At 35.4% G+C, this 11590-nt stretch overlaps 1 protein-coding gene across 1 annotated transcript in view; it reads left to right on the top strand.

The window, feature by feature from the left end:
* TTLL1 (tubulin tyrosine ligase-like family, member 1) overlaps positions 1–11590 on the top strand; it is a 13920-nt gene that overhangs the window by 1728 nt on the left and 602 nt on the right. The window contains exons 2-8 of the mRNA XM_010087962.1: positions 255–463; positions 2263–2437; positions 3553–3687; positions 3856–3964; positions 7234–7377; positions 9125–9211; positions 10364–10527. Of these exons, the coding sequence (XP_010086264.1) occupies positions 255–463; positions 2263–2437; positions 3553–3687; positions 3856–3964; positions 7234–7377; positions 9125–9211; positions 10364–10527 (1023 nt within the window). The remainder of the gene's footprint in view (positions 1–254; positions 464–2262; positions 2438–3552; positions 3688–3855; positions 3965–7233; positions 7378–9124; positions 9212–10363; positions 10528–11590) is intronic.

Below are 11590 nucleotides of genomic sequence, written 5' to 3' on the forward strand. Positions count from 1 at the left end.
TCATCTTCCTTTCCTCACTGTGCCACAATTTCAGTAGGAGTAGAGAGATTGATAAAAACCTCTGGCAGGATTTAATTGGGTTTGGTAATAGAGGTTCAGGATATGTTGGATTGTCACTGCAGCAAAATATTATACTGTAAAGATAAATGAGAGAGAAAAGATGAAGTGAATGTAACAAACAAAAACATTTCAACTTTGTCCTCAGGAGTTGTGTTTCTTGGGAGAAATCATTTGGTATCTGTCTTTGCTTTCAGGATGAGCGTGCAAACAATCAGAAATGTTTTCAGTGTGGAAACTGGTTACCGCCTTTCTGATGACCAAATTGTCAATCATTTCCCAAACCACTATGAACTGACTAGAAAAGATTTGATGGTAAAGAATATCAAGCGATATAGGAAAGAACTTGAGAAAGAAGGAAGTCCTCTAGCAGAAAAGGATGAAAATGGGAAATATGTTTATTTGGGTATGTGCTCTCACTATCAGCATTGATCTTTTTTCCTGTGTGTCAGTAACCTGGAATTGAGCTGGCTGTTCTGCGCCTAAAGCACCGAACCTCTGAAGTGTCAGAACATTAAAGTGACTATTTTGAAATGCTCTGTCCCAGTCAATTAAGTAAAGTGCACTTTATCCTAAAATTGTTTGCTGCATTCTGCAAAGCTAACAGACTTCTTTCTCTGTCTTCTCCTCCTTTTCCCTCCCTTCAGATCTGCCATTAGAGCATAAGCAAACAAAAGAATAGGGGAAGTGATAAAAACAGTAGTAGTGAACATTTCTTATGGCATATTACATTTTCAAAGCTTTTCACAAACCTTGCTTTGAAGGATAATGGCTAATATTTTACAAATTGAGAGGAATAGAGGGGATGCCACTTGTTCAGGATCTTTGTTGAAATTAGAGACAAGCAGGAATAAAAAAAAAGATTGAATGTTTCTGTTTCCTTGTCTCATTACCACAGCATTAAGGTGGAGTTCCTCCACTGTGTACTTGCTAGTATTCAGCAGTATTCAAGGAGGAGCACAAATCCAGTTTGTATGCATGCAAGTTGTATTTAGATTTAATTTTATAAGATCCTTAAAGAAGACTGAATTTAACAGTGCCACATTAGCTGAAGCAACATTGGACGAAGTGATAATGAGATTATTATTTTAAAATGTAAGGATCCAGAAATAGATTTGTAACTAGGCTTTTTCTGTTAGGTGGGAGTCTCAAGGAGGTGACAGGTTGGTTGATGGGGTTTTTGTTGGTTTTTTGTTTGTTTTATTTTTTAAATTATTTTGAATGAGGAAAACTGTGGGATTACGTTACTTTGCAATAAGGTTAGTGGTGAAACCAGAGGGGTCTGAAACTTCATGTGAGACAGGGTTGGAGTTTCTTTAATTCAAAAGTGAAAAAACATTGTCTGAAAATTTTATATGGGTCCGAAAACTAAAATGAACTTTTGCAGAAAGGCTTTAGACAGAACTGAATGAATAAACTCTTCAGAGAAATTTGGGGAAGTTGGGAAAAAAGTCATGATAGCTAGAAAATAAAATTTAAAAAAAAACCCCAACAACCCAAAACCCCCAAACCAGCAATAGATCAGGAATAAGGGGAGTAAAGTTGTTTTGGAGGTCAGAAAGCACTGGAGTGAAACAGAGTTGGGAATGTGTTGAGTGGATTTCATCTTGGGAAAGTAAAATGAAAGCACTGTTAATCCACCTAAGAAAAAAGCAGTTCTGTATGGATGGAAGTGGGGATAATCTGATAGCAGAAAGCGAGAAATGCTTTTCTTCAGATTCCAATAAGCATGGTAATACTGATTGTGGGAGCAAATAAGAAGGACTAATGAGAGTAACATGGAAATAAGATTACCACATCCAGAGGGGAAGCAACATCAATGCTTGCATTTTTGCATGCACAGAGGATGATAAGGTGGTTATCAGAATGATAAAAGCTGACATAGGAAATTGAGAAAGTTTGATAAAGTTATGTTGGAATGTTATATAGTTCTTTAATTTCACAGCACATAAACAGAAGAAGAAAATTGATTTGTGTGAATTAAAATCTATAAATCTGAAGTTAGCAGCAATTGCAATTGTTTGCTTAAGTAAAAACTGCAAACTAGAATTTAAACCAGATAAAAGCAAAATGAGTCTTAATGAAGGTGGATCATGCCAGCCTGGAAAACTGAAAAGGCAGAATTTTTTTTTAGTCTATGTATGTCAATAGCTTTATCAGGTATAGTGTCCTTAATTGTGCACCTTTTTTTTTTCCTTAACTCAGATTTTGTTCCTGTTACTTTTATGCTTCCTAATAATCTCTTTGTTGAAGAATTCAGAAAAAATCCCTCCAGCACTTGGATTATGAAGCCTTGTGGCAAAGCTCAAGGAAAAGGAATATTTCTAATCAATAAACTCTCCCAAATTAAAAAATGGTCTCGAGATAGCAAAACATCTTCGTAAGTTCTTAAAACCCAAACCCTTTATTGTACTTTCTGTAACTAAGTGAACCATATCGACATGCTAATCGTCTGATGCATGGGAAAAGTATTTCATTATTATTGCTTTGTCATTATATAGCTAGTTTTGCATTTGATCTCAGTTGTTATCTGACTTCCTCCTTCAAACAGGTTTTAATATGATTTGTTTTGGCATGAGGAAGTACAAAGAACTGTTCAATTAACTATTCTTTATAAAAATACTTTCAGTGTTGTTGGGGAAAAAATTGCACAAAAATAAGTTGTTCTGCTTCATAGTATTAAATAACAGGAAGCAGGAGAAAAATCTTTCCCTGAGAAATTTCAATAATTAATTTATTTAATATATTAATTCACTTTTAAAATTAGTACAAAGGAAGAATGCATTTATATGACATAAATACATTATCCATTTGCCTCATGTTGGGGTATTTTTGTGACACTGGTGTATACGTCACATGGTGACATAGACTTCCAAATGGATGAAACAGGTTAGCAATCTATGTTTTTCTCCAACTAGTAAGAGTTCTGATCACACGACTAATGTTAATTTTTTTCCTATTATAAAGTGACTGTCTGAATATCACTTGAGTCTTTTTTTTTTTTTTTCTATTTGACTTGGACTGTGAAGAGTGTCACAATCTGAAAGTTATTTTAGCTTTTCACAGTGGTTTGCGATTGCACACCAAGCACAAATACAAATATTCTAGGAATATAAGACCTTGACTAATGAAGGTAATGTAATACGTACTGTTTGCCTGTCTGAGCCATGCCAAGCCCTAAGTGCTCTCCAGGGAAAAGAGGGGCTTGTAGAGCTGCATTCTGAATGGCTGAGTCAGTTACTCTGTTAACTTCAAACCTGAGTTTAAATGGTTAATTGATCTTGGTCATTTGTTTAGTATTTTTAACTTTTTTTGGTATGTAATGCCTGGAGCCAAGTGTGTATTATTACCCATGACAATTTTATACATTGTCTTGCCAAAAGATGCAAGATTTCAGTCAATCAAAAATTTACAGACTGCTTCTAAAGAAGAAGATGATTTATCAGATTAATCTTTGCAGTTGCCACATTCTGAAATATGATTTGTGTTTTTCAGGTTTGTATCTCAGTCTTCCAAAGAAGCCTATGTGATTTCTCTCTATATCAACAATCCATTACTTATTGGTGGAAAGAAATTTGATCTTCGTCTATATGTTTTAGTATCTACATATCGTCCACTGAGATGTTACATGTAAGATTGTATATATTTTTGTTTTGTTTTTAGAGAAAGTTTAATGTAGTCAATATAATGTTGCGCATGTTGCACAAAGAAGTTTAACATGTACATGCTGCCTTAGGATGCTCTTTTCCTTATTTCTTATGGGAGTTTAACACATTTTAATGACTTTTTGCATTTAAGGTATAAACTTGGATTTTGCCGATTTTGCACAGTAAAATATACACCAAGTACAAGTGAATTGGATAACATGTTTGTACATCTTACAAATGTTGCCATTCAGAAACATGGGGTAAGTGTACTGAGTTCTCAGGTTTTTTTTGTAGCAAGACTGATTTTCTTAAGTTGTCCCAAAAACTTTGAATAAAAAGGTTTTATTTGTCATATTCTTCATCATCTTGTAATTAAAATACTTCAACTTGAACTTGCAAATAAATAAATTTCAGAAGACTGTAGATCAAAAATATGTGAGATAACGAGTTGCAGCTCTGTAACAGACTGATATCTTCAGTATTGGCTTGCAGTGGTTGAAAGCAGTTTTTTTTTTTAAGTCTCCTGTCATTTAAATGCTAATATGCTCACTTAGCAGTTGATTATGTGAGCAGTGGAATTAATGAAGCCTGGTTCCTGTGGATTTGTATTTTATAATAGCACTTCTATATCGCATTCCTGATCTCCCCTTCCCTCTCTCTCTGCCATGCAGTTAATTCGGCTTTTCTATTTCCACCACTTATTCATCACAGTGCTTTCCAGCTTCTTACGATGTTTCCTCCCCACCCCCACCTTCCTTCTCTGGGAAGGAAAGCAAATGTGCATGGAGATAAATGTTTGCTACCTGGCCAGCTGGTGGTTTCCTCTTGAATGGACAGATGGAGCTCTGCCTGAAGAACAGTTCTGTCCTGTAATTTGCCATTGATATTAATAAAATATGTGAAAAATTGATAGCTTTGACAGCACTTCCCTATGTCAAAAGAGGCTGAAATTCACCAGTGGGAGGAAAGGCTAGTGAGTCAGGGGTGACATGAACAGACAGGCGTACACTGTCACTGCCCGAGCCTTGTTTCTTCAGGGAATCCACTTGATGATGATGGCTGTCCCTTTTGCATTTTTACCAGATGTCTGTGATTTATAAACCATGCCTCTGTTACAGTAATTAAAACTCTATTGTCACACTTCCTAATGTCATAGGTGTTATTTTAAGAGAATGGAAAATAAACGTGTATGTACATACACGTACGCATACACTCATGCATATGTATTCATAGGTGTATACACATACACTCACACACAAGAAACATATAATGTAGCTTAAATTGCAACCTTGCTAAATGTGCTTTGTATGTTCCTGTTCTGTAAGATGTGCGGCATAGCAGAACTGTTTTTATCTGGATATTCCTGTAACAACAACGCGAATTATAAATGTCACTTATGATGGTAGTTATAAACCAGGGTAAGTGTCAAAATATGGCATTTTTCAGTACTACAAACATTTTCTTGCTCAGGTGCTGATTTGTGAAGCGATTCAAACACATTATGGTTTGACAGGGCACACTGAGAATTAGTACGGGTGAAAGCAGATCCCATATAACTTAGAGCATAAATCATGCTACTGCTGTTGCCCGTAGCAGTGAGCAAGTGAGGCATGTGATATGTTGCCTATCCTGTTGTTATGCACCCTTTAATCTTTTCTACTAGTTAAAGAACGGCCTTCAAGATTTCTCCCAAATAAAAGTAGAAGTGAAAGTAGTGGTGAGGTCACTTTGAGAGAAGAAAGGACCCAGAAATGGATATAGAAGTAGCAGCTTAAGAATGTGGACTCATTACTACAGTACTTGAAAAACTTTTTAGAAGTTCTGAACCACTATTATGTGTTGAATTTTGCAGAAAGATGTGAGAAGAGTTTGATGTAAAGCCACACTATCTATCCTATCTGTCCTATTTTAAATGTCTGTAACTTCAGAGGCACTTAAGGTGTACGGTTTTAGAAGAAGAACCTAATTTGAACTGTCAAGTGATTTATCAAAATTATTATGAGGTCTGGAAAAACTTTTAAGTTTTAGCTATTAATCTCTACTCTAAGCCCTACATAAACCATAGAGGTACAGCATGTTTGTACTCTGCAAGCTCATGGGAAACATCCCTAATTTGAATAGTGTGCAAATCAATACTGGGGAGAAGGAAAGGGTAAAACGAAGGAAGAAGAGTAAATCAGTATACCTATCATAATGTTTCTGCTGGAAAATAACAGTTCTATGTCATTACTCACTGCATGGGTGATACAAACAAAGCAACAGTAATTCTTCTACTTAATTATTTTCTGTTAGTGATCTTCTAAGTAGCCAGCAATATTCTGCATTGTTTTAATATGCTTAATTAAACAGCTGTGGTTGTGTAAAGCTCTACCCAGTTGCAGTCTATTTTTATTTAAGTACTTGTTCTGAAATGCAAAGAGAGTTGAAACTTTGATCTCATTTCCCTTGCTGCAATCTGGTCTCAAGGCATTTTATTCCATGCAGCAAGTCCTGAGAGCCATGTTTCAGATCTTTATTTGTACAGTCCACTTTTCCAAATTTACTAAGGGGGGAGCTGTAGAAAAAAGCTTAAAAATAGATAGAGGCTTCTCTGACCTTGTCTTAGAGGACAACAGATATCGTTCCTCTGACAACTTTTTTCTGCTCCATGCATTCTGAGTTTTATTATTTAACAGGCATACAATCATTAATTCTTAGAGATGCTCTGAGGAGAACCTTTATAAAGGGACAAAGCATTTGTTCTGAGAGTTATTTGAGGGCTGAATGTGTGTCTTTCCATCAGCAAGAATACCCTCAGTTTTGCTTTTGTCTTTCCATTTAAAGAGAATATAGTGCAGAGCCTTCATAGCCTCTGAAAAGACAAATAGAAGGTAACCTTCTTTTTCCCCCTGTTCTGTTTTAGTAGCACTTAGTCGTTTTTTTTCTATATCAAAATACCAAATTACCTGGAAAATTAACCTTTAAAAATAATTTTGGTTTCATTTCATTGTCCTCTTGAATGCAACTGTTGTCAGTAGCACCATTAAGAAGAGAGGGTGTTTGCCTTTCGGGAAACAGACAAGTAACATTGTAAATGAATAAAGACAGTCAAGCACTTTCAAGTGCTGCATTTTAAAATAGCTAACTTCAGTGAAATTTAGCTATTGCTTACTTTATTATTTCTCCCTTATTCCCAGAGGAGGAAAAAGTTAAATTCTTTCCTTTCATATTTTAAAACTTGCATTTCCCAATCATAAATTATGTTTTACTATAAAACTGTCAAAGTAGTTTTTATCTTCTAAAAAAGATTTATTACTTGATTTGCAATGTGTGATATGAACATATACAGCTATAATTAAAAAAGTTGTTTATATAGAGGGCAGTTCAAAGTAAAGCTGAAGTCTTCATAAAGCTGTAAAATAGACTAAAAGCAACTTGCTGCATTTGTTGTAGAGCAATGCTTGTATATACGTCGGCTTTTTGTGTGAATTAAACAAAACTGCTGAACCACTGCAAAATCTTAGACTGAATTAACTCCTTAACTCTTCAGGATGATTACAATCATATCCATGGAGGCAAGTGGACAGTGAGTAACTTACGCCTGTATTTGGAGAGCACCCGTGGAAAGGAAGTCACAAACAAATTATTTGATGAAATTCACTGGATAATTGTGCAGTCACTGAAGGCTGTTGCGGTGAGTATATTCCTGGAATGCTGCCAGTGATAGCATTACAGCTGCAGGCTTCTCACAACCATGAAATTGGGTTTGCCATCAAAACCCCTAAAATCTATTTCCCGCTGTTTGAGTTATGACACTGATGCTGATTTCTGCAATTCTGTTATCTCTTGATTTCTCTGAGCTGAGTGAACTTGAATCTTGGGCGGGTGGGTGAGCTATCTGGGCATACTGAAGAAGTGAATGAATCTCTTTCCTTGAGGGCTCTAGGAACTATTTAATATGACTTGATACTGCCTTTGTGAGTAGTATTAAGCTCTGCCAAGGTGCATGACGTCATTTCAGCAGTAACAAATGTGTCAAAGAAAAAATAGCTCTGGAGGACAATTTGTCAAAGAAAATGTAAGGTTATTAGTTCAGCAGAATTACGTAACTTACCTGCAGCTCTTTTACACGAGTCACATGGTTATCATGACTCTTATTTAAAAAACAAAAAAGAAAAGTAGCAATCAGTCCTCTGCTTGAGTGACTTTCTAGTGTTTGGGTAATATCCCATGATTACATTAGAGAGCAGGTATCACCCCGTGGGTCAGCTGGGGTAACAGAAGAGCTCGCTGTCCTGTTCCCACTGTCCTGTGCGTGGTCCTGTCATCTCTTTTGGGTTAGTCCTGGCACCATCGTGAGCTGAATCAGCTCACTCACCCAACTGAAAATTACTATGTTGCTTTATTGATGGGTTAGTATTTTGCCAGTGTAATAAGCTGAGTCACCTCCCTGAAGGACCAGATGAACACCAGAAATGGCACGAGAAAGAGGGACGAGGTCATGAAGCTAGGATCAGTGGGAGGTGGGGAAGCATGGCTTAGCTCAGCCTCTGCTATGCAATCATATTTGAAACCAAATGTGAGAAGAAAAGGGATTTAATCCAAATGTTATCAGAAATTTAAAAGATAAAAGTGTTGAGAATTCTTGAGCATGAAATGTTTTGGGCCTCTGCCTTTCTGACAATGGTAAATGTAATGAGAGATGCTTGTTCCTTCTGTCCCCTTTCACTCCCTGAAGAACTGAAAAGCTTCATTATTAGTCTAGGGGAAAACATCTCACTAACTCGTTACAAAGGTTTTTTTAAAAGATCCAATGATATTTGCATAGAAGAAAAGTCTTACCGCACATAGTGCAAATGTTTAGCAGATGCTGAAAAACTACTGATTCTCTAGAGAATGTGTATCTGAGTGCAACTTAGTCCTTGGTCTCTCTTAGCTTTTGGGATCATAGTTAGCTTGAGATAATTATAATTTAAAAATGTATCTGGTAATTGCTTGGCCTCAAATTTCTGCATAGTTACAGCAGCATAATAAAAGAAATGTCTTTAAGTCTCCTTTTTCTGAAGTTTAAAGAATTCACAATTATGTGAAGCTCCATTATATAAATTTTAAAACTTTCTGCTTTCTCCTGATGCACGCAGGCTTTAAATATTTCTATTACTTCTGCAAAATATGAAAATACTTCTATTTTCAAGCTGGAAACATAATGTAAAATTAATCTAACTTAGTACTTGGCATTAATGGAATAGTTGATATTGCAATATTTACTTACAGCTTGGAAAAAGTACTGAACTTACTAGCTAGCAAGCTTATGTTAGAGTTAAAACACTGAAAGCTGTTGTAGAAGATTCATAATGTAATCGCATGTGATTTCTATCAAATCAAATGTGTAAGCAGATTACTTACTAAATTGTTGATTTTAATACTTTTTTTTTTTTTAGCCTGTAATGAATAATGATAAACACTGCTTTGAGTGTTATGGATATGATATTATCATTGATGACAAGCTTAAACCATGGCTAATTGAGGTAAAGTTGCATAAAATACAGGAAAAAACTTCCTCCTCATTTCGCAGAATAAAACTAAGTAGATTTCAAAGTAGTCTTTCCTCTTTTGAAACAATATATTTTGTTCCTCTAAGGAAAACATTGGAAAGTAAAATAGGCCATGTGATGACCAAGCTAGCATGTGCTTTTGCTTCCTATTTGTTTGGTGTTTCTATTTGTTTGTGGTTTTCTGTTTTGTCTTTTAAATCCAGAGCATCCATACAATTGGACTTCAGAGGTAGTCTGAATGTTAGCAGACCTATTAGATACTGTATCAGTAGCTGGAAAATAAGCATTGGCTCGATGGAGCATAACATCGAACTTAAGTTTTATATGCTGCCATGGCCTTAACGTTGCAGGTTGGGAGGAAAGATGAGTGTCACACATAGGATAATTGGGATATTTGGAAGGCTTTTTTTTTTTACATAAATTTCTCTTTAGTTTATTAACTTTGCATCTGTATGTTCAACATAAATTTTATCCAGCCCTTTTCCTTCTCAATCTAGTTGGAACTGAAAGATCAAAGGAAAATGGACTTTATGAAAAAAGAATAGTATCTATTTATTGTTCTGATACCACTTCTCCATAATAAATGTGGAACACAAGATATATGTTAAATGAACCCCAGTTTTAATTAAAACAAGATGCAATGTAGTGCTTTGAATAGGGAACACGTATGTGTTTCTCCAGCTCACAATTTAACAAGGGAGAGCTCAGATTAAGAACATAAATATATACTGTTTACCTAGAAGAAACCCACAGGTTCCTGTATATGACAGATGTTGTAGTGAACCAGGCAAATTGTAAGCACTGAAATTTATGGTTTTGGTGTCCATGTAAGCTTAGAAAATGAAACAAAAATCTTTGTTTTGTCTGATTAACCCTGATTAATCTAGTTTCAACAAAAATCTTCAGGCTGACACTGCAGACACTTAGTGGTATGGTGCTTTTGTTTTTAAGTAAAAAGAAAAATGCCCAATGGGGGATTCCTTCCAGTGTCTGAGGAACTGAAAGATGTGTTTTGAGACGCTGAGTCTTAGTTTCCCAAATAGTACGTGTTGTCATCACACATGCTGTTTGGAGAACTATATAGCACTCAAAAAGTTGATGCTGACTTTTTTTTTTCTTTTGTAGGTTAATGCTTCCCCTTCTCTTACTTCCAGTACTGCTAATGATCGCATCTTGAAGTATAATCTTATTAATGACACACTCAACATTGCTGTGCCTAATGGGGAAATTCCAGACTGTAAATGGAATAAGTCTCCACCAAAAGAGGTTCTTGGCAATTATGAAGTCTTGTAAGTTTTATCAATGTTCTATATAAATGCAAATCTTTTTCAGTCACCTCACATTTTTAATGTAGACCACAGAGATAAGGTGAACTTCATTCTGATGTGAAAAATGGATACAAAGTACTACTTCATTTTTTTCAGAGCTGCAATGACAACATTGGAGGTGGGAGTGCATTAAGCAGAATTGCCTGATCTCATCTCCAGAGGGAATGTTACTTGTCTGATAAGCCCCTGCATTCACCTTCTGAGCTTCCAGCAGCTAGATTTGAGGGACAGAGGGAAAGTACACGTGTAGAGCTTTAATTGCATTGTGATATACAGATGGTAGCTAAATAGATGTAATATCTCTTTGATACAATTTTTTTCTCAGTTGAAATGATGCCACTTGACTCCTGTAGTTCATGGATGTAATAATGAGTTGTCAAACATTTCTAAAATTCCCCAATCTGTATTACAGAGGGAGAAATGAAGGAGACAGAAATCCTGATATTGGAGTGTCTGAAGGATTTATCTAGAATTGATTGGTCTTATGCAGAAGAACACTGATTTAAATACCATGTTGATGATACAATTTCTCATATTTTTTTAGAAAATGTTCAGATAGGTTCTCTAGCAGTAGTTGTACAATTGTTTAGTATGTCAGAAATGTGATTATCTACATAGTTGATCCCACTAGTTCATGTTGATCTTAAATATTCTTTCTATATGCTAGTAAAGACAGTGAAATATGTATGTGTTGAATTATTATTTAAGTTCTAATGAATGTTATGTATGTTCAAGCTGTGAATACCTATACAATAGGTATATATTATGACTGTTAAGTATATATTATGACTGTTCTACAAAATACTGTAGTATTATCTTTTGATAATTACACTTATGCATCCATAGCCAATTTCTGCTTGGAATTTGTGTAGCAGCTGAGAAGTATATACTGAGGTTATCTGAGGCCATAATGGGCTTAGATATTTAAAGAACTACTTGTCACTGTGGTTAAGTGTTACAAAATACATGTCATCAAATGCATTTAACTTAAGCACGCCATTGTTTGTTCACTTCATTCTTTCCC

The sequence above is a fragment of the Pterocles gutturalis genome, unplaced genomic scaffold, assembly GCF_000699245.1.
Source record: "Pterocles gutturalis isolate BGI_N339 unplaced genomic scaffold, ASM69924v1 scaffold43586, whole genome shotgun sequence".
Taxonomy (NCBI): domain Eukaryota; kingdom Metazoa; phylum Chordata; class Aves; order Pterocliformes; family Pteroclidae; genus Pterocles; species Pterocles gutturalis.